The sequence below is a fragment of the Pan paniscus genome, chromosome 1 (genome assembly GCF_029289425.2).
Source record: "Pan paniscus chromosome 1, NHGRI_mPanPan1-v2.0_pri, whole genome shotgun sequence".
NCBI classification, from domain to species: Eukaryota; Metazoa; Chordata; class Mammalia; order Primates; family Hominidae; genus Pan; species Pan paniscus.
In genome coordinates this window covers 101,103,298-101,127,201 of record NC_073249.2, presented here as the reverse complement: position 1 = coordinate 101,127,201, position 23,904 = coordinate 101,103,298, and the positions used below count along the sequence as shown (strand labels likewise).

Sequence of the window (23,904 nt, the reverse complement as noted above, 5' to 3'; positions counted from 1 at the left end):
AGATAATATGTTTACAGACAAGAAAAGGTTGTTTGCATTAATCTCTTTCCATCATCAGTCCCTGGGCCCTTTAGTTGCCATATTTACCATTTGCTCTCTTGATTATGGCTGTTTCTGAGCCAGGAGTAGAGGAAGTCGAGCTGGGGAAGACCAGAGCTGGGGAATTCATACCAACATCCCAGACTGGAGGGGACACAGCTGAATCTAGGGGGTAAAGGCAACCACAGTTTTCAGGAGCCCTGGAATACACTGCACATGAAGCACATGCACACCTAGCCATCCCCACTGAGACCTAAGGTGGCAGGACTCTCCTCTTACAGAATTATCCATACCCCACAAGCAAAAGCAAAAGCCCATGAGTCACTGAGTTCAGAGTGTGTCCATTCTTCAGAACAAAAAGGTATTCCTTTAACTGAGGGGTGTTCCATGAGAAAGTAACCTCTAGTTTGAAAAATTATTAGGTATATTTTTATAAACCGAGTCTTGAGTATAATTTGTGTGTGGTATCTAATAAGATGCCCTGTAACTAAATGTAATATGTATAAATATACATAGTACATATTAAAATCTAGAATCAAGGAATGAAGGAATGAATGGATTCATGGGGGACTAAACTCAACATTCTAGTCATCATTCTGATGAGGTAATACTGAAAAAAATTGACTTGTATGAGAAGAACGGAGAGAGAGGGCTTGGTGGGTTAACATTGTCTTGCTGGAGACTAAAAAGCAACCCTATGGTGGAGGAATTGGAAAATATCACAAAGAAGGAAGAAAAGGTCCTGCTCAAGCAAGTGTGGCCCAGTGCCTGCTTTCCAGCTCAGGCCTCGGGGGTGCTAGAGAAAGACGGGCAGGGACTACACCAGTGGGGCTGAGTCTTGGCTGCTGTGTGGGAAGCCAGTGAGAGGGGAAGGCCTGGTTAGAAGGAAGAGTTGGAGACATAACTGAACACCACAACCATCAGGGCAGTCCAGAGGAGGGCAAGGTGTCCAACTAATGTAAGCTGAGCAGTTCCTGGTGGTCAGGTGGTTTGCTTGGCGGCCCACGTGTGTTTTTTTATTGAATTGCTAAAACAGCATAATCATGTTATTGTCACCTTCATTTGACAAATAAGGTTACTGTCAGATAAATAAGCATCTACAAGAACCAGAGAAAAATAAAGATTAACATGATCCAGAAATAGCTGGCAGGAGAGTTTGAAAGCTCAGCTTTAGAGAAACTGAACAGAAGTGGTTCCTGATTTGAATAAAATTGAAGGTATGGCCATGGAGGTGAGTGGAGATGGTGTACTAAATGGTGTATCAAAAGGAGAAAAGGACAGAGGAAGTAGAAATTGAACGATTTAAGAGACTAGGGGGACACCACTGACACTTCAATGAAAACTGGGAGAAGTGAGATTGATGGGGGATATTGAGAAGAGAAGGGGGACCTGGTCAAACACGCCTATCTGAAAAGGCAGGCAAGGGGTGGGGTAGAGAAAGCGAATGATGACCACCCAAAATAAATCACCCACCATCCAGGACTTCCCCAGAGCCCTGTTTCCTTAGGGGCAGGAACATTTTGCCACACAGTTGAGTTCCCCACCTGTGAGGGAAAGGGGGACTAGAGAATCTGGGAAGGTCGGCAATACTGAGACAGGGCACAATGAGCTGGAAGGAACACAGACTGAAAATCACAACATCTGGTTCTGATCCTGGCTTTGTCTATAACTTCTCTAAACCCTCGCTTGTCTGTTAATATCTCAAGACCTAAGTTTTCTTATGTGAAATACAGAGACAGCAAAATCTGCTTTACTTCAGACGAAATTATATATGTGAAAACACTTGGCTAAAACTAAAGCACCAAGCAAATCCAAGAAAAAGATATGAACATATACAGCTGCTAATTATTGAGCAATTCTTAGTGTGCCAAGCACTTGTAAATGATCTCATTTAATGCTCAAAATCATATAAACTATATATTGTTATTATCCTCATCTTAAATATGAGGAAACTAAGGCTTAAACCACTGAGACTTTAGACACCTTGCCCAAATCAAACGACCTATAAGCGGTAAACTCAGAATCTGGAGCCCAGTCTGACCTAAATCCCATGCTTTCACTCAGGCTGCTAGACTAGAGCATCTCTGATTTCAACCTGACCCTAAGGAGCATGGACCAGGCTGATTGCACCTTCTGCCGCAGACATCCTGGTGATCTCCCCACTGGCCAAGGGCTTTCTAAGTCCCTTTTCCTTCCTGCCTTGGAGGAGCAGCTGCTTGTTTCCAGAGTCAGCGCTGGCTGGGAAGTTCTGGTTAATGGAGGAGGGGCTGAGGCTGGCTTTGCCAGCAGGCTATCCAGCTGCTGTTGCAGCTGCAGTCACAGACAATTGTTCCCCTGAATGCTCTGCTCCAGCTGCCCTCTCAGAGCTCATACCTCTGCCACCAGGTGGCTCAGGTCACTGCTCAAAAGGATTTGGTGACAGGCATCCAGGCTGTAAGCTAAGAGAGAAGAGGAGTCTGGTAACATTGACCCAAGTATTTCCAAGCACTTGTCAGAAGCCTCCTCTGTGACATTCTTTTCTGCCAAGGACCCCACTATCATCTGAGTCTCATGTAACCCATCTATGATGGAGATGTCACCATTTCTGTGTGTGGCCTGGGGATGGAACTGAGCTAGCACACATCCAGTCTGAAACTTCCCTGCGGCTTAAGTTACACACATGCACCTATAGAGCATTTGATTGGCAGATGAAGATAAGTCCATGGTAATCTTAGTCCTGTAGGCTAAAGTATACGATCCTCCAAGGTAGAAGGTCAGCACTGAGCTAGAGAAGGGTAGGGGATGAGGGAGAAAGAGATTTCACGGTCTCCACTCTCAAAAATGAGAGGAGAAGGAGGAGGCCTTTTGGTAGCATGTGAGAATGCGAGTTGGGCACCTTAGACGAGGGATTATAAATAAATGAGTTTTTCAACGTCTTTCTCTTTCTCTCTTTCTATATATATATGTGTGTGTGTGTGTACATATATATACAACTATATATAGTGTGTGTATATATATGTCACGTGTGTATATACATGTGTATATATGTATATATACGTGTACATATATATGTACACGTATATATACACACACATATATAAATATATATGTACATATATTTACCTCCATTCACCACATGTAGTCTATTTCTTTGTACTGGGGATGAAGAGATCTAAGAAATATTCTATAAGGCCACAATCCCTTATCTGAAAACCTTAAGGCCAAACAAATGTATTTTGAAAGGTAAAATTTATTTTAGTTTTTAGCAAGGCAACAGAGTGCATATATCATATATAACATGTACCCAGTTGCATGTGAGCCACAATCCTTAATCAAACATGTAACTATTTCTGCAATGAGCTATGTGAATATTCTAAGTAGATAAATAAAGACTTATGACTATCCTCTTGTCAGATCATCTAGATTTTGTCACTAAATGAGTATTTGAAAATTTTAATTTGGAGATCTTACTGAATTTTGAAATTACAGGTAAGAGATTATGGAGCTTTAGTGGTTGTAGCTTTGAAATGAGTCCTAAAAGGCAGGGAGAAAAGCATGAAAGGAAATGTAGCTCAGGATGAAGTAGTTTTAGAGATGTTTTAAAATCTATCTATATGCTTTCATCTTCCCAATAGCACCTTATATTAGACTGTCATCTCTTAATGTACCAGAATATCACTAGACCCCTCCAATAGTTTCCCAGATTCTAATGCCTCCCAACTCCAGGACATCCCCTGAGACTTAGCATCCTAAAGTTCTCTTTTCATCATATGCTTATCTTCTTTGAAAAAGAACAGACTTAGTTTCATTATCTACTATACAGAATGTCAACTTTCACCCTGACCTGTGAGCTTTCAAGATTTGGTGACTCTGCTCCACCATCCTAACTTCTCACTCCCCCAACCCCAAGCTTCTCCTATGGGCAGGCTGGTCCCACTGACCCAACACTCACCATGACTATGTACTTAAGCTATTCTCCCAGCCTGGTGAGCCCCCTCTATTTCTTCAAGTTCCAGTTCACCTTCTCTTTAGAAAATCAGGAAACTAAATCAGGATTTATGATAATTCCAATCTAAATTCCACTGCCCTTCACTCTTTGTTTAGCCCTCTGGAGGGACATAAAATAGAGTTCTTTTTCACCTGACTGTTCTTCAAATATCCGAAGCCAGTTCTCATGTCCTCAAGATCTTTTGAAAGCCTAAATTTCTTTAGTTTCTTTGACCAGTTGGAGATTTCTGGTCCACACCATTGTGTGCCCTGCCCTGTCTTCATTATGTTCCCTAGTGTGTCAATGCCCTTTTCAAAGATAGTGCCCCTTAATCTAACAATATTTTAGACATGGTCTCCACAGGCAAACATCACACTTACACTACTGTAGTGTCAGTTTGAGCTGGCATTTCTAGCAATCTTTGGCCTATGCCTTACTTGTGTGAACATGTTTCTACCAAACCCCAAACCCTCAAGTCCATGAATGGCTGCCTGTCCTATATTTCTACCCTCATCCGTTATTTCTACCACTGATATTTTTAATTGAGCTCAGGATTTTGCTTTTTATCTTTGCTAAATTTCATGACATTGATGTCAGTCCTCTGTCCCAGCCTGCTGTGACTTATTCACATTATGTTTTGAGTACCCTTCTCCATTTAAAGAATGAAGAAATATATCAAAATTCTCAAATATTAGATTATTATTTCAGCAGGCAGCAAAGTCTTCAATAAATGTCCTTAATATTTAAATCCAGGATTGAAATTTAGGTCCTTTTAGTGGTATTTCTATAAGGGTTTTTTGTTTTTGTGTCTTTTAATTTTCTCCTGTGGGCAGGCTGGTCCCCACTGACTCAACACTCACCATGACTTTGTACTTAAGCTATTCGCCCAGCCTGGTAAGCCCCTGTATTTCTTCAAATTCCAGTTCACCTTCTCTTTAGAAAATCGGGAAACTAAATCAGAATTTATGAAAATTAAATGAAAGGGCAATAAGCTAAGAGCCAGATGTCACTAGGGAAAGGGTCAGGGTGGGAGCAGACTGCCTGCTGCATTGGGCTGAATGGGTTGTCAGTATATATTACCGACAATATTAAAGGCCTTTTCAAATGATGATATCATTAGGACAGTTCTTTTGCTTTAAAAAATGTTACAATCTAGACATTGTTAGGAATGTCTAGATTTTCTTAAAGTAATTAGGAATGATCAGGCTGGATCTTGCTCGTGCCACAACCTGTCCCCTTGGGCTTTGTGTATGAGATTCCTACTGGGAGCCCCAGGCTCGGGTGGCGGTTTCTGAGACAGAACTCTGTAGCTTCTCATGATCTCCACAACTCCCAAAGGAATGACCTCACTAGCATCCTATGCAAGGGCAAAAAGCTCATGGGGTGAGGGGAGAAGAACACATACCTTTCAGCCCCTTCTTGGAATTGCCATAAAGTGCCTCGTAGATTTGTAGCTCTGACTGGAGGGACTCAAAGAGCTGCTGTTTCTCTTCACACTGTTGCTGCAGGAGAACCAGCTTGTGCTGCAGTCTGACCAGGGAGAGGCAAGGCCCACTGAGATGGCAGAGCCACTCAGCCACACCAGAGCAACAAGCTGAGAGCCAGATGTCAACTCAGAGGGTCATAAAGGGTTACGGTTAGGGTTACATCTGAGCCCCAGATGTCAACTCAGGGGGTCATGAAGACCATCACTTATTTTGCAGATGTGGAAATGGTGGCTGAGGGAGGTCAAGTAACTTTGCTTGAAAACACACCATTACCTACATTAGTTCAGAGCAGAACAGACACACCAGCACAGTCTCCTTACTGCTCCTACAGTGCTCTTTGCATCCTGACAAGCAGTTACAGGGCTTATGCTGGGACCAAGCATCACAGCCAGTATAGAAGCTTCCTAGGTGATGGTGAGACTAATGTCCTATATGTAATTGGAAACATAGGAACCCTTCTTTTTCATGTCTCTGATATACTGAAGACTTCTATAACAGAGTTTTACTCTCTCAACTTGAGAGGGACAAGGCATTCCCAGAGAAGTCCTTTCTTCTGCTCAAAGCACCCCACCCCCTCTCCACACCCCGACTGACACACAAAACTCAGGAATAGCAGAGGGAACATTGAGGTTTCCAAAAGAGGACACCAATTGTCTTGCCAATATCCCTTCTTATAATGTATGTAAGAATGAATGTAAGAATGAAGAATGCTGCCTTATCTGTCAATGGGTCCCCTCTTACCTGGAATCGTTTTCCTGCAGGGAAAGACGTTCCTCCCTGAAACGCAAGACCTCTTGCTGCTTCTCCCTCAAGTCTTCCAAAAGCTGCTGCCTTTCCACCTTCTGGTGCTCCAACTCCTTTTCCAGCTCTTGAAGGTGGGATCGAGATGACAGCAGAGCCTCCCTCAGGCTTTCCGTTTCTTGGGAGTGCTCTGGTGAGAGGAACACAGGAAGACTGATTTATTATGATGGGGCCAGAGCTCAGCAGGAAGATGACCCCAAGCACATCCGCCCTGACAAACAGAGCTAAGGAGCAGGGAAGGAAGGCCCTATGTTGGTGGGAAGAGCATGCTGGCTCAACATCCCCCACAGTCTGGAGAATGGTGCCTCTCTCTCTTTGCAAAACCCTTCATTCCACTTATTTAATCTGTCCTACCTTGCTCTTAGAGAAATTCTGCTTTCTAATGCTCACCACTTTCCAAGTGCTCACATACCATCTGTTCAATAATCCATTCTTGAATTTTGACAAAGATCAACGTCAAGATTTTTTTGGAATGTATCACTTTCATTATTTTGAAAACTGGGATATTTGTTCTTTTTTGAACTTGCAGCACTTCTCTGATCTTCACAAGTTGTCAAAGATTATTGAAGGGACTCTAAAAATACAGCTGCTGGCTCAGTAAGTCCTCTGGGGAAAGAGTCACCTGAGCCTGGCAAATTGTACTCGTTTAAATCTTTTACTGTCTTCTCACCTGTGAGGTCTGTTCTATTCTCTCCAAGCATGCAATGGTAGCTTAGTAGTTCTGCCCTCTTTCTTATCTGTTAACTTTTGTTATTGTCCCCCAGCAGTGACCTTTCCTCTCAAATCTTCTTGCTAATACAGAAATCAATTAATTAAATTAATTAATTAATTTAGGTGGCTAATTTAGAAGTATCTCTTGGTGGCTTTTTCCTTTTCCACAAGCATTCCTTCATTCTGAGCTTAATCCTTTTGGATACTACTCTCAGTCTTTTTATGGCTGTTCAATAAATATTTGTGAATAAAAATACTTTGTTATTGATAATATATTGATCTGATCAAGTAGACCAACACCAAAGTCAGCTGCCTCCCAGCCACACGAGAAATGATGCCCACCTGTGAGTGCCCCCTGGCTAGTGCTGGGAAAGTGCTGGGGGGCATTTGCTAGTACCACTCGGCATGGAGTCATAGGAGTACTGACCAGAGAGGGGCCCTGAGTCTATGAGTGAGGGACGTGGTGAGGAGGCAGAGGGATAGCAGAGCAGGGCCAGGAATGACACATGCTGCTGCAGTAAAGTCTGGAGAAACTTGAGAGGGAAGATAGGCATTCGCACTCCCTCCTTTATTGGTTCCAAATCAGTTGTGAGTGAAGGGAGGTAGAACATATACCAGACTGGTATCCAGGTTGATAGCTCGTGATTCTGGATATATGCAGGTGGGCTTGTACAGAAATGATGGATTTCTTAGAGCTCTTCGCTCCCGGGGACGAGGAGTCTGAGGGGCCCATAGTTGGCACATCTTAGAAAGCAGCCTTCTCTAGACTGAGAATAGCTGTGAGTTTGGGTTGGTGGATCTGAGTAGCTCTGTTACCTCTACCTTCTTTTGTTTGCTTCTCCAGTTGGTGGTTAGTGTGGCCAGGGAAGAAAGAAACTTAAGAGTGACCACAATTTGTGGGTTTTGACCACGTACCTCTGGAAACATGACTCAGTTGAGCCTGAAGTCTTCGATTTTCTTCCCTGAGGACTCTGTTCTCATTGCAGAGCTGAGGTATGGACTCCAGACCCTGACTGTAGAACTTAGAGGTGGATCCTGTCCCAGAAAGTATACATTTGGGTAACAGAAGCTTCCAAAAGTTTCCCATTCTTTATCTCTCAAAGATACTGCCCCAACCCAGCAGAAAACCCCAAGGACTGAAGGCCTGGCCCTGAATGAAGCATGGGGGGCTGGGTACATGTTTTCTGTGTGCCTCTTCTCAGTGGATTCTTTGCATGCATCATCACATGCCGTAACTGCAATGGTGCAGGAGGCTCAATCTCCCTAAACAGCTGCTGCTGTGGTATAGGCAGGACAACAACCTATGGAAAGACTGGCCTCCACGTGACAGCAGCTTGGAAGGAGAGTGCAAGGAGAAAGGCCACCTTGGTAAAGAGGCGAGGGTAGAGGTGGGAGGACCCTTACAGACCTGGTTCCACCACTTATCAATCACACAACAAAGGCACAGACATCAGCAGTATATAAGCAGATTAAGTATGGGGTGAGAAGTCCGGTGACTCTGGGCATCAGACGTAGTTCTGCCTTAAAGAGAGTTACTCTCTAAACTCAGATATATTCAGAAAGTAGGGATGACAGTACTTGCCCACCTCCCTTGCTGGACTGTTCATAAGGAGCAAGTGAAGTAAATAATATCTGTGAAGCTCTGCCTAAAGGTCCCTAAATAGAGCCAGAAACAGGAAGGTCTGGGCCTCTCCTACCACTTCCACATGCAGTAGAGGTCAGCCGGTGTTCCACTTGCTCCCATAGGCGGTCATTGATGCAGATGGACTCCTCCAGGCGCTGGTGCAGGTTCGGGATTTCACCAAGATGCTCTTCCAGCAGGTCAGCCCCTGCAGCCAAACCACCAGGACATGGAGAAAGGTGGGAGATGGAGAATCCTGGTTACTGATGGGGGTGGGGCTCAGCCAGGGGCCTTGCAGCAAGACCTGTAAATATCACTAGCCTTCTGCCAACTGTGTCCTCTCACACGGACACCCAAAAGAATGGTAGTTTTGTTCAAATAGTAAATGTGCTTGCAAACACATAACAGTCACTTGCTAAAAAATCTCCATGGGCCTCCTCCCACACAGGGGTCTTGTGAGAGTTCCACATGTTTTAGAAAAATAACTGAGAGCTCTGGATAAGGCCTGCCTAGCATCTGGAAAGGTATGGCCACCTCCTGGGTGTGACTATGAGGATGATAGGTGAGATCTCACTCTACCTTTCTTCTTACTGACACGTGAGCGAGCATTCTTTAGCAAGGGACAAAGCCCTTCCTCCCACCCTTAGAAAGAAGGCCTAAAGTAAAAGTGTGTGATCTTACACTCACCCTATGCAGTTAATGACTGACACTGAATGCTTCCCTGAAATCACTTTTAATATGGAAGATGAAAGAATAACCTGGAAGGATCTAGAGATCTGAAGGCAGATTAGAGAGGGGACAACACCCCCCCACCCTGCCAAACAAAGGAAAAAGATGCAGAAAAGTCAGAGGGATGCTTACACCGGACATTAACTGCACCATTTTGCTTTGGGCTCAGTCTTTTCCTGAAAATTACAATTGTCTTACTGTTGGAAATGAGTGGCATCCCAGCATTTATGAGTTTAGCCATACCTCTCCACTTGCTGTGACTGAGTTTTGTGCACAGGATATATGTGCAGGGTTGGGGAGCTGCACCCTTGCACCCTTTCCTGTGACAACTCCTGACTGATGGAAGAAAGTCCCGTCTATGCCTGGCATTCTGGAGGGGTCTAAGAGAGTGGGCTGCAAAGAGGCCAGGCTGCAGAGAGATGGAAGGATATGAGTGTGAGAACACAAGAGGTGGGTCCCTGACTTTCCCATATCCCTACAGAGCACTGAGGCCCTGGGCAGGAGAATGAAGAAATGAACTTGGAAAGGACTGAGCCCTGATACAGCTCTTCCATTTTCTACCCCTCACTCTGTGAGCCAGGGATGGAGGAATGAAACAGTCCAGCCTGGGTAGGAAAAGAGTAGACTCCGAATGAGACTTCTTTTCAAAGGCTGCCTTCTTTACTTTGTGCTTTACCTGTGGGTTTGGAGTTAAGCTGGTACACAGAGGAGCCTGAGGATAGGTCCCCAGATACACTCCCTTTCTGAGGCCTCATCATGTCCCACTGGCCACTGCTGCCCAGGTACCCAGGCTCCAGGATTCTTCCTAGTTCTATGGTGTCCCTAGGAGGAGAGTGAGGCTGGGCAGATTTGAGGTAGTGGGAAGAGTCAGCTTCCAAGTCATTGCTTGGCAATGTAGCTGTGGAAGCAGAAGGAAGAGTGCTGGCACCTGGGCAGAAAGAAACATGAGTAAGAAGCAAATGGGGTGTCAGAAGGGAAGGATTTGCAAGGAAGTGTGTGATTGCTAAGAATAGAGACTAAAAGGAGACCTGTGGAATGTCAGAGATCCCAGTTCACTGTGGTATACCAATTAAACTAAGGCTCATAACCTAGAGGTTGCAACTCTCACCCTTTGCATTTCCTAGCAGGAGACACAAGAGGTAGAGAATAAAGTATCTTAAAGTCATCAGTATACACAATGGAAAAGTCCAGTGGCCCTGCTCCTGGCTCCTTCTAGAATCCTTCATGACAGACTCCAAGGAAAGTTCTAAAAGTAGGATTCACTCCCACAGTTAGAAGTTGTGAGTGCAATGGAATACAGGATTGAGCTTACCTGTGAACACGAACATCTGTTTGTCTACATGTACTTGCCTTTCCCTGAAACTAACCGGTCAATATGTCCGTTCCACCTTGGAGTTTTTCAGAAGAGAAAGGGGACATGAAATCAAGCTGGATATGGTGGCCCTAGTTCCTCCAGACTGAAGAACTCTTTGCTGAGGCTGGGGAAGGGTCTATGTAAGGCAAGTATTTATTTGGATCCCATCCAACATGACTCAAGGAGCTGCAAAATGTCATCACTCCTGTCTGAAGAATCATTGAATACTATTCCACAGAGGCAGGTAAGACCTTTCATTTCATAGGCTGACACTTTCATAGACCCTTTGAAATCACAGGCCTTTCCCTTGAGCCCCATCATCTCCACTTCTTTGTAAAAAGAAGCCCAGCATGGGGGAGATGGGGAAAGAGGTGGGCAGAGACACAGTTTAGAAGAAAATTCAGAAGCCTGCTTTCTTTCAGGGATTATGAACATGGGCAGCAGAATAGACAGGTAGCTCCTCCTAAGCAACAGGAGTGAGGTCATTGTTTCTTCCAACCAAGCCAAACTCCTCAGAGGGGTTAGTGTAATTGCCACTTGCCAGTTTTTAGCCCCACTTGTAGCTGGTTCTCAAATTTGGGTACATATTGGAATCAGCTGAGAAAGTATGGAAACATATACTGATTCCTGGATTCCAGAGATTTTGCCTTAATCAATATGGGATACATCTTGAACAATGGATGTTTTAAATTCATTCTAGGTGATTCTAATAGGCAGAAGTTTGGGAAGTCTTGTCATGAGTCTCTCCTCCAATTGGCAAAATACTAGATGTTCATTAGGATCACTTAGCTAAGGAAGAAGATTAAAAATTTAAGCACCTACATTTTAGAAGGGAGGCAACAAATACATGATTTCCTACCTCTTTCAAACTGCCTTCAACCCCATCCGAACACAAGGCAAAGGGGGAAATCAGTGGTTGTAGATAGCCAGCTTACTTTTTTTTTTTTTTGGCATATGAAAATTTATTACTACAATGTTTTCACCATTAATATTTATGATCTTGGTCTTTCCTTCTTGCCTTTGTATAGGGCCAAAAGAGAAACATTGGCTACTTTGACAACCTTAAAGTGGACTCCAGGAATATCACCAACAGCATGACCTTTGCGACCAAATCCAGCAACCAGAACTTCATCATTTTCCTCAATAAAGTTCAAGCAACCGTCGTTGGGTACAAAGGCTGTGATTTTCTTGCCATTCTTGATCAGCTGGACCCTTACACACTTCCTAATGACAGAATTTGGCTGTTTGGCTTCAACTCATACTTTTTCCAACACGATTCCTTTTGCATGAGAAGCACCTCCAAAAGGGTTGGCCTTTAGGGCTGTGCCCAAATGAGCTTTCTTATACTGTTTATCATGCCACTTCTGGTCTCGTCGGTGACTACGGAGCTTCCTAGCAGTACGAAGTCCACGACACTTGCCCAACCTGTCGGCGCCACGGGCCTGAGCGAAAGAGTCAGCTTACTTTTTAATCAAGGCCATGTGAGGTTTTAAGTCTATCAGTAACAATGATCAGTATTCTCATGCTCCAGTTCCTTGGCCACACAATACACAGCACATACTCTAAACCATGCAAAGATACCATACAGACTCTTGCACAAGACTTTAACCCAGGGACCTGAGAGGCCACCATGCACCACTGTCCACATGGAAAATTGGCTCAAAGCAAACAATGAGCTTGGATAAGCAATGGTCCCTTGGAGAGGACCTTAACTTCAGGTGGAGAAAGAAAGGGCTACAATCTTCCTCATCTAGGCTGGGACCATTCGAATTCCAGTCAATGGCTTCAGACTTGATGTAATTCCAATTTAACCCAAAACGACAGACCCCTTTTCAGGGACAGTGCTCTCCTTCCATCCTTCCCTTTGGGCAAAGACAAATGTGGAAAGATAAAAGGAGGCAAGGGGAAGAAATGGAAGCTAGAAAATACTCTTGCCATCTGTCATGGGGTACATTTGTTGCCCATCCATTGTTGGTGCCAGAACTGCTAAAGTAACAAGTTTTAGGTCAGAAACACCAGCAGCTCCTACTGGTCTCTAAAGAGACGGAAAAAATTGTTGCAAGGAGTCCCCAGAGTTTGATCAGCTGAGCTCGGCCTCATACTCTAAGCAGGATGGTGACAAAGCCTAAAATTAAGCTGGATATGGTGGCCCTAGTTCCTCCAGACTGAAGAACTCTTTGCTGAGGCTGGGGAAAGGTCTAAGTAAGACAAGTATAAGTAGAAAAGGTATAACAGAAATGTGAAACCTGGAGCAGAAGACCAGATTCGAGCCCATCTCTCCCACTTATTAGTGACCTTGAACAAGTAACTTCACTTCTCTGAGTTTTTTTTTTTTTTTTCTCTCTCAGCTTTAGAGTTCCCTGCACTAGACAAAGTATCCATTTCCTGGGTTGACAAAATAAATAGGCTAGGCCGGGTGCAGTGGCTCATGCCTGTAATCCCAGCACTTTCGGAAACCGAGGTGGGCTGATCACTTGAGCTCAGGAGCTCTAGACCAGTCTTGGCAACGTGGCAAAACCCCGTCTCTACAAAAAATACAAAAATTAGCCAGGTGTAGTGACACACACCTGTAATCTCAGCTACTTGGGGGGCTGAGGTGGGAGAGTCGCTTGAGCCCAGGAGGTTGAGGCTGCAGTGAGCCGAGATTGTGCCACTGCACTTCAGTCTGGGTGACAAAGTGAGACCCTGTTGAAAAAAAAAAAAGAGGAAGAAGGAAAGAAACAGGCTGGTCCACATGACATTTGGGGCTACAGGGAGGGGGACGCAAATTCTTGGCTATTGTCTCGCATCACTGGAAACTGTTGGCATGGTGACCCTATCAGTCTCTGGCTCACCTAAGCTTATTTACAGGCACAGAAAGTGCCTGACAAATAAGTTAAAGTTCATTCAAACTGCTTTCTAACTGTTGTGCTTAAGGTACTATGAGAGAGCAAATTCATGTGAAGGTTTGTCATTTTTTTCTAAGCTATCAGTGACCACCAGCACACTAAATTTATGATGAGCATCCAGCCTACAAATACATCAAAGCACTTTCTAAAAGGTGACTGTCCACAGTCTACATAACTACATGAGATCAATTATCTTTGGGAATCAGAGGATGGGATTCACAGTCAGATGCCATAGCTGGTGCTGTGGTTCTAAGCTGTCTATGTGTCACCTGTCCCAGGGCAGGGATGAACCCTGTGCAGTAGGAAAAGGGGCTCATCATTTCCTCTTCTGAATCCCTCTACTATTATCCTTTTTGCTCCAACCTAATGATGTCAGGAACTGAACTTGATTAACAGCATGTCACAGCAGAAAAATATAATAGCCACACAAAGGAGTCCACTGAATGTGGCCAACTTTTTCTTGGCCACTTCATCCTGCATAGGCAAAGCATAACATCTCTCTCCCACCCCCTACCAATGAGCAGTCCACCAGTCTGTCAGGGATTCAGCATACTTGGTGGTATCCAATACTGTCTACAGTGTGAGAGCACCAGGTCTAGAGCCTTGTGAACATATCTACCTGTTAACTGATGAGACACACACACCACAGAAATAACAGTAAATACATTTCCAAAAAATAAGCAAGCAGAGCTTTCCCTCACTCTTCCATCTGTAACGTGTACCTGTGTTGTTTTTTTAAACTCTGCCATCCAGCCCAAGCCATGCACAACAACACAGTGTGGGGCTGCCATTCACAAGCACACAAATGCAGAAGTGCTCAGTTTCTCCTAACTGCTTCTGCAGCATCTGCAGCTCCTGCTGAGCCTCAGCCAAGGAGACCACTGGTGTCTCACAGCAGCCAAGGAGGGGAGGGCCAGTGGGGCTGAAAGGCAGGAAGCTGGATGGAGCTGAGGGCAATGGTGCCTGAGGAAGGCTAGCCAGCTTGGGTATGGAGTGAAATTGAAAGCCTAGGAACAGAAAGTTAGGGGGAAAAGAGACATATCATCAAGAGAAAATGAGAGAAAAGAATGGGTAAAAGATTGAGAAGGTAAAACCATTCCCTGACCAGATATCACCCTGCGGAGTGGCTATCACCTAGTGTGGTACAGGATGAGACAGCCAAGGGTGACCATTGCTACCAGAGGCTGGCCTGGCTGACCTTCCCTCTTTTCCCCTGCCAGGGCTATCCTGCATATATCCTCTGTGTTCATCTTGAAAGCAATTGGCTAAAGAAGGTAAGGTGGCATTATTGAGCCCCACCCCAGCAATCCTGGACATGGACAAGTCAGAGAGCCTGAATGCTCTCAGGGGCCCCTGGGGCTCTGCTCCCAGCATGTATCAGTCCTTGGCCCTCGGACAAGACTCTTTCTCCACCTAGAACTCCTGACAGCATCAGGTCCCATCCTGAGTAGGAGAGATGTGAACAAAGGCTGTGGGGAAATTTTCATTACTAGTGCATGCAGTTCAGGACTCTGATGGAAACAAACTTCAGAATTCTAAATCAATGTGTTCATTCACCAAATTAAAAATAGATGCTTTGGTAGAGTGGCTTAGACCAAATGGCTTGCAAATCCTTCTGGGCATTTAAATCACATAGCAAAAACTCTTAATATATGTAGATTCTTTAGGCCTTCTTGATTCTGTCTAGGCCTTAATGTAGACTTACAGAATTATAAATTCTTGGAACAGGAAATTTGCATAAAAAAAGTCTTCCCTGGTGATCTTTAGGCAGCCCATCTACAGACAGGTTTTTAGAAACCCTGGCAAGGTTCAATGTTTAAAATTGTTTCCTCTTCCCTAAAAGAATTTAAAGGGCAGGTAGCCGATGGAGAGGGAGCAGAAACCAAGGCTGACCCATACAGAATGTCTAATGTAGAAGACAATGATTACATCCTAAAACACATCCCAATGGTGCTGGCACCATTTCAGATCAATACTGCAAATATACTCAAATTGCCAGGAAACACAGCCCCGGCATTCTTTGAGGAGGCATTCTGATTTTAAAATCCTCTGTTCTTTACCTACTGCTCTGTTTGAACCCAAAACATTTAAGCAGATGTCTACAAGTCTGGAAGCACAGCTTTTCCTCATGATTCTGGTCCAGCTGCTGCCCACTCTGGCCTAGAAACTTTGAAACCAGGCTCAGGAAACATTGGAACACTTCCTCTTCCTTAAGATTTTGGTTGAACTGCCTTCAGGGAAATGAGGGCAGCAGAACAAAGCACTGTGCTTTCTGGGAGCACCTCTACTCAAGTCAAACCTCACAACAAACCACACTGAAGGCAGCCAGCCAGCTATGTTGGGAGGTAGGAGGGGAAGACAAGGTTTGCCTTTTCCTTGCCATTCCTGATACAGGGCTGTGAATGAGCAGTGTACCCTCCGGCAACTAAGCTGGACTTGTAAATGAAATGCACTTCTTTAACTGCCCCCAAGATATGCATTATGTACATATCAAGGACTGCCAATCCATTTATACATCCATTAATGGTAACGTACTATGAACAGAACCTTGTCTGAGGCTGTTCTCACCATCCTTGGCTATGAAATAAGTAGCACCACCTCTTGCAGAGGATCTCCATGCAGATTTAATGGGTAACACACAGTGGATCGGCAGATGTGAATTTCTTTTCATCCTATGGCTGTTGGAATCCTGGGAGAAACATTTTGCTTTTTTGCTCCCAGGATAAAATGAGAGAAAAACCAATAAAGATATTTCTTTTTAAATGATTAGCCAACTACTAGTCAAAGCTGATATGCAGATCAAAACCTGATGTGGATTACTTATTTTCTAAAATATTTTCTTAAATCAGACACAATTGGCAAATGAGGGTAGTTTCTTGATTCTGTCTAGGTTTTGATGCATTTAGGCCCCTAGCAGTCCAAACCTCTGTCGTTGAAGAAAAGTCAAACAGGCAGCAGAGAAAGAGGAGACGAAGCGTTTGCCCCATTGGCTGCTGCATACCTGAATGGGCCTGGTTGGCCTCCTTGTGGGGATTCTGGGGAGTTGGCAAGCTGATGAGGTTGCTGTTGGATTCGGCCTTAACCCCCTGAGATGCACTGGTTGATGATGGTTTAGAAGATAACACAGCAGAATGACTCGAATGATGGATGGAATCTATAAAATCCATGAATGAAAGAAAACGTATGATGTTCTACAGAGAACTGGAATCCTGGCCTTATATTTACCCAGGGGTACCAGGGCTAGAGTCTTGCTTTCAGGGAAAGAACCAAGCACAAGCACTGTTAGCAGTGTTCATTTTCTTGCTTGCAGACAGCTCCTATAGTGAGGCAAACCACCTTAGGGATGATAGTGGTGCTCTGAGCTCTGAAACATGAAAATGGCAACTCCAAAAATATCAGGCAAGACTAGCAGCATCTGTGGACACCCACGTATACTTAGGGAACACTGCTCAGGAATAAGTAGCAAGATCATTGTAGGAGAGATGAAGGAGGTTTTCCATCTTAAAGATCTATCCGACAGAGTCACTGAGGAAGAAGAGTCTGCCGTGATCTTCTCACTCTCCCCACAATGGCTCACCTTGTGCCCAACAGCATGCACATGCCCATGGAGGCCACGGTGACAGAGGTAACTTGTAGAGTTAGGAGCAGAGCAAAGATCCTGATCCACTGGTGCCTGTGCATGGCACTTGGCCCCACAGCCATGTTCAGCCTGATACACACCATGGTGGAGCTATAAGGCCTGTTTCCTCACATCTCCACTCAGTCTAGACAAAGACAGTACCACCCAGAAAGGAGGCTACCTGAGTGACCGGGAGAAGCTTTCTTCTCTTCATAGTGTGTGTACTCGCTGGCTATGTCCATGTCAGAGCAGGCTTCCAGCTCATCAGACAGTAAAGAGGTGTTGCTGGGAGAGCGGTGGGAGTCAGAAAAGGCATGGCTGCTGGAGGGTGTGAGGGACCGAGCATCCAGCTTGGCCTGCAGGACTTCAATCACTTTCTCCTTCTCCTGCAGCTCCCTGCTGAGCCTGGTGGGGAGAAGGGGGACAACAGGTAAAACCAAGGTCACCCAAACCAACCTGTCCTGACCATGGCTCATAGGAAAAGCCAAGTGAGCCAAGGGGACCATGCCTGCAGAGAATAATAGAAATAACCCACCTCTGCTTAGGGATGGAGCGTAGGTGGGGTGTAGATGGAGAGAGAATAGCTACCCAGTGCTCTGACCACATAATATGCTGAAGACAAGCAAAGACATAGCTAGCCCTCCTTTTAAGGCACTGCTGCTTAATGTATGATCCCTGGAACAGTTGCAGCCTGCGAACCGTTTGTTACCATCTCCAACAAGACAAGTATAAAAATTGAAAGCAAGCATTGAGAAATGCAGAGCAAACCATTGTCCCAACATCCAAAAGCATGGGAGGTGGAGTCATGTAGTTAACTGAATTCAGACCATGTATGTTTCTATGATGAATTAGAAATAAAAACAAAACAAAACAAAAAACAACACTGCGTCCTTCACTACCGATATTTTCAGAAGCATTTATGTAGTCTGAGACACAAGCATGACACAAAGAACCCCAACTAGTGGCTACAGTGGACTCTGAGCCCATATTTCATTGATCATTATATGAAGCAACTCACTGAGAACTGGGTCCTGAGGCACTGCAACCTCCTGGTGATCTACACCATCTAGGCCTCTTTCACCAGGTCCTGTTATATGATTCCTTTTTCCCCCCAGGGCAATTGAGTGACTATTAAACTAGCTGTCAACCCAACTTGGGGCAGGTCAACTTTGCAAAAAGCTCATCCTACTTATAAAACACATAGCAGGAAAGCAGGACGCTTAGTGGGGCAGAAGACTCTTGAAACTTAGTTAGTTCACTTTCAGCTCAGACTGTTTCTAGGTTACTAAGCCTGGAGAATTAATGTGCCAATGTAATTGAACCAAAAGAGAAGAAAGACTTCAGTTAAAAACAACAGTGAGGTGTTCAATGAATGCCTGAATTCAATACATTCAGCACTTTCCTTTATTCCCCTTGATTTGTGGAGCTGCCACCACCCTTGACCCTTTGGGCCTCAGTCCCAATCTCTTTCCCAGATTCTCCTCTGAATTACCTGAGGGCCAGTGGCTCAAGTCCAGCTTGATCTTTCTCACTTTTATGATCCTCTGTAAACCAAATTTAGAAAGAAACAATAAGAAATTAGGCTGGTCCCACTTCCCGCATTACAAATGCAGGAGCCTATCTGGAGACAGAGTAGTGAGCATTTCATGTGTGCATCCAGAACAGTTACTCTGGGAGACCTCAGCTTGTGTCTCTAGAGAAGTGACCCCACTGTCCCTGACCTGCCGGTCACCATGATGACTTCCTCTGCCCTAAATCAGGGTAAAACATTTATAATGTCTTTTGTTCCATTAATCATGAGGCCCTTGCCCAGCTGCCCTGTGGGACACTCCAGCCTCCATGTCCTGCTGCAGACTAGCTCCCCAATGCATATGCCCCACCACAGCTTTCATGCAGAACCTGCACTGGTCTCTGAGGAGATGACAAGAAGCCCTGCCCCACCTCTGCATCTGTCACCAGGAGGTGGGCTGGGTGGCTCCCAAGTCTGATCTGATCCTACTTTACTCCCTTGGATAGTCTCTAGAAATTCTGAGTAGAGGACCCCAATAATAACCAATGTAGCCCTTGAACTACTGCAGCCAGTGCCTAAACCATGTATAAAAGAACATGGCGCTTTATCCATATGTGGAGTACCTGCATGCACATTACCATGCCATAAATGGAGACACCACAAGGATAAGGCATTTAGTGAGTTGGTGGCAGCATCCAGGCTAGAGCTTGGGTCTTGAAATTCTTGGTTCAGGGCTCTTCCTCCTATAACAAGGCCCTTCCATCTCATGTCTGCTACTCCCTCTTAGCATCAGATAGATGCTGCCCCTGCCCCACAGGTCACATTCCATCAGTGGTGAAGTTTCTATAGTTGTAACCATGGCATCTCCAGCCCTGTGTGTTCCTCTCCATGCTCCCCACTGAGCAGTCTTGATCCTGTATTAGCTCCAGGAAATGAAATAGAAACAGGACCCTAGGAGATGTGGTGGCCACCAGGGGCTGGAACTGTGGGGGTGACTGAGAGTATTCCAAAGCCCTGTGGCCAACTTACTGGTGCTGAGTTTGCTGGTGAGCCTCTCTGTCAGCTGGCTTCCCTGGGTGAGTTGCTCCCAGAAGCTTTGTCCCAGGTAGTAGTCAATGTCATTGCTCCTTAGGAGATCCTCAGAAGATTTTACTGTATCTTTTGCATGCTGGGTGATAAGATAACAAATACCTCTCCCTTCTCGTATTTTTTGCCGTAGGTAAGAGAGTTTCTGGGCCTGATCCTAAATCAGGGAATCACAGTTCCTAATGCAGGACAGAAGAGGAAAGAATAAGTATGGAAAGTGGATGATAAGTTATGGAGTTATGGGGGCTTCTGTAGAGATTTCTATGAGAACATTCCTAAGGAACTCCCCCAAGCTGAATATGGTACATAAGCCATAGGAGGTATTTAAGAGTAAATTCTACCCTGATAAAGTATTGCATTAAAAAACTTAGTATGGGCCGGACATGGTGGCTCACTCCTGTAATCCCAGCACTTTGGGAGGCCGAGGCAGGCAGATCACAAGGTCAGGAGTTTGAGACCAGTCTGGCCAATATGGTGAAACCCTGCCTCTATTAAAAATACAAAAAAAAATTAGCTGGGCATAGTGGTGCATGCTTGTAATCCCAGCTACTCGGGAGGCTGAGGCAGGAGAATTGCTTGAACCTAGGAGGTGGAGGTTGTAGTTAGCCAAGACGGCACCACTGCACTCCAGCCTGGGTGACAGAGTGAGACTCCGTATCAAAAAAAAAAAAAAAATTTAGTATGCCACTGTTCTTCAACTGTTATACATGTGTTAATTATATGTCCCTAGATAAATCATAAGGTCTGTGAGAATAAACATAGTTCTGCATTTTACATCCCTTACAGCACCAGTATCACATAGATTCACAGCAGTTACTCAATGAATAATTAGCATCATTTCATCCTAAGTCTAGATAGGACCTTTCATGCCTTCTGTTTTAACCACCACCTGATGCCTGAATTTCTTCTATGTTATGATACTGTGGCTGACTGTATTTTGCAATGATGGCCATCACATAAACGCTCATACCGTCAACTGATGGGACCCAAAACAAGAGACCCTAAGTGAGAACCACCCAGCTGAGCCCAGTCAAACCATAGAACCATGAAGCATAATAAAGTGTTGTTTGAAGTCACTAAGTTTTACAGTGGTTATTACTTAGCAATAGATAACCAGGACACACCAAGATGAATGTCTGTGTTTTCAACACTAAGTATCAATAACACTTATAACTATGGCAAATAGCACTGAGAGCTTAATATATGCTAGGCACTATTCTAAGCACTTGCATTAATTCTTTTTTTTTTTTTTTTTTGGAGACAGAGTCTTGCTCTGTCACCCAGGCTGGAGTGCAGTGGTGCCATCTCGGCTCACTGCAACCTCTACCTCCCAGGTTCAAGCAATTCTCCTGCCTCAGCCTCCCGAGTAGCTGGGATTACAGGCATGCACCACCATGCCCAGCTAATTTTTGTATTATTAGTAGAGACAGGGTTTCGCCATGTTGGGAAGGCTGGTCTCGAACTCTTGACCTCAGGTGTTCTGGCTGCCTCGGCCTCCCAAAGTGCTGGGATTACAGGCATGAGCCACCACGCCTGGCCAGCACTTGTATTAATTCATTTAAACCTAATATCTACCCTTTGAGATGGGTTCTCTTATCATCCTCATTTAATAGGTAAGGACAAAGGCTCAGAAAAGTTAAGAAGGCTGCATGGGTAGTAAGCATCAGAGCTAGGCAGACTGATTCCAGTATTACTACTATACTATGCCATATATACTATTACTTTACTAATATATCCCTAAGAGGAAATCCCTGAGACCCGGTTTCTCCCAGATACTGGGACATATCCTATGCCCTCCTGGTTGCCTACCTGTCTTTTCCGCAGATCTATATCTACCATTTAAATCAGTGTCTTTGTGAATACCCAGACATGTTCTTTCTTCCAACTGCCTGAGCTACCCTACAGCAAGCACAAACTTACACATTTTCAATCCAGGAAGTGCCCAAATAGTGCCATCCTTACCCAGGCCAAGAGGCTGATTTCAACTCCTCAGCCAGCTTCCTTTCTAGTCCATTTTTTGGGAGCTGGGCCTCCAGCTGGGATACTCTCTGGATGAGACTCTCCAGGTCCTTTTTGGCCTAAAGCCCTGGCGAGTAGAAAGCCCCAGTGCCATCAGACAGCCACACCTCATCCTCATCAGGGACACTATGAGGTGAAGACCCCTCCAAGGTGCCAACAGCTCTCAGCTTCTGGGGTCTTTCCAGACTAGACGAATAATCACTTGTAACTGAGAGGGACCAGACCTGGCTCTTGAGGTTCCGAATGACCTTGTTGGCATTCTGCAGCTGGGCCTTCAGATCTTCGATGTCCTTTCGTAGGACCGAGATGTTTTCTGACTTTCCATATACCCGGAACTCTTCCTGCTTCCCTAGCTGGTTCTCCAAGGGCTTCCTCTCAGACGAACTAGCCAGCCCTGGCACCCCTGCTCAGAGCACAGCCCCTCCATCAGGATCACTTCCTTGAGGCTGTTGTGCTCCTCACACTCTGAAAAAAGCCAAAGATGTCTTCCTAAATAAAAGTTGGATGTGCTGTTGTGGCCACTGCCTTTGAGAGGAGGCAGGTTTGTTCATGAGGACAATAATTACTAGGGAAAAAGTTGAATTAGTACTTTACTCAACCCTGACACTGTACTAGGCATTCAAATACAATATTTCTTATCCTCCTTATACCTACAAGTTAGGTTTCATCACTTTCTATTTTACTGACTGGGGAAACCAAAACTTAAAGAGAGGTGGTAAACTAGCTTGTTCTAGATCACTCAAACTAGCACATGGCAGAACCAGAATTCAAATCCCCCAATGTCCTGTGTTCATTCCACACACGCTGATGTTTCTTAAGACATTAACATGGCCTTATCTATTTAGAATGGCCACAAGAACATAGGACAAGATATTCCTGCATGCTGAAAGTTTAATGCTTTCTAAATTTTACTATAATTTAAAAGTTTATTGGGTTACAACTGTGTGAAAAATAGGCATAGGAAAATAAGACTTCGAATAAATATATCAGCATGTTAACATCAGTGTATTAGGGCGGTGGTAGTCAGAATGAGAACTAATCCATGGCATTTTACCAGATGCCAGGCACTGTTCTAAAGCATTTTATAAGAATTTACTCATTTAATTGACCTTAGTACCTGATGGGGTAGGTAGTTCCTTTATTACTATTTTAACATATAAAGAAACTGGGACATAGGAAAGTTTTCAAACTGGGATTTGAACCAACCAGTCTGGCCCCAGGATCTTGTCTCTTAACTGCCACACTACACTGTACACTGCCTCAAGAATGAGAGAGATTGTGTTTTTCTTCTCTTCTGGTTTTCAGTGTGGTGGGTGGCCCTATAGTTGTAGTCTTTTTATAATGCAAAACAAAATTATGTTTAACTTATGGTTTGCATGTTTCCAAAACCTCATCTGGTCTCTAAGTAGATCTTAGTATTTCTATAATAATCAGTTGGATAGAACTTTATATTATTATTAGTAGTAGTAGTAGTAGTATGTCAAAAACTAATTGTAGAAATTCCAACTTATACTTAGCCTCATTTTGGGTTAGAGTTCTCCTATTAACCTCCTGTCCTCCTCTTTCCCACCACTTGTTAGGTGTGGAATTGGCCAACAGCATCCAAATGTGACAGCTGACTCCAGGGAGGGGTGAGCCCCACACCCTGTGCTCTTACCAGGACTGGTGGTTTCCTCCTGTTCAGCCTGATTCTCGCTTCAGCCACAAGCCTCATAGCCCAGGTCCTGGAGGTTCACCTGGACCTGCTTGCTGTCCTGCTTCACCAAGGATTCACCTGCTTGGGAAGAGACAGCAGGTGTTAGACAATGTCTGAATTTCCCACATATGCCCTCAGCCTCAATGGCACATACCCTAACCTTTTGGGGCAGGGAGGGCAGATCCACGGCGCGAGAGAAGCTTCTCTGAACTGGTGGGAGAAGAGACCACCAGCTCCAGGAAGCAGAATTTCTTTCCACAGGAAGAGTCTGCATTTTCCATTGATTATCTCCCCTTCAGAAAACCCAGGCTTTAGTTGGGACCAGATATCCTTAAGTCAGCGATTATACACTACCATCTTTAGCAGCCCCACTGAAG

At 44.6% G+C, this 23,904-nt stretch overlaps 1 protein-coding gene and 1 pseudogene across 1 annotated transcript in view; both read right to left on the bottom strand.

Moving 5' to 3' along the window:
* LOC100990288 (myomegalin-like) overlaps positions 1–23,904 on the bottom strand; it is a 56,155-nt gene that overhangs the window by 5,414 nt on the left and 26,837 nt on the right. The window contains 16 exon segments of the mRNA XM_063599202.1: positions 88–204; positions 2,239–2,328; positions 2,331–2,477; positions 5,412–5,536; positions 6,235–6,424; positions 7,921–8,040; positions 8,703–8,834; positions 10,032–10,283; positions 14,401–14,604; positions 16,599–16,751; positions 17,398–17,621; positions 18,709–18,760; positions 19,756–19,991; positions 21,775–22,222; positions 22,225–22,296; positions 23,489–23,605. Coding sequence (XP_063455272.1) covers positions 88–204; positions 2,239–2,328; positions 2,331–2,477; positions 5,412–5,536; positions 6,235–6,424; positions 7,921–8,040; positions 8,703–8,834; positions 10,032–10,283; positions 14,401–14,604; positions 16,599–16,751; positions 17,398–17,621; positions 18,709–18,760; positions 19,756–19,991; positions 21,775–22,222; positions 22,225–22,296; positions 23,489–23,605 — 2,679 coding nt within the window.
* On the bottom strand, positions 11,645–12,678 carry LOC106634359 (small ribosomal subunit protein uS12-like; annotated as a pseudogene).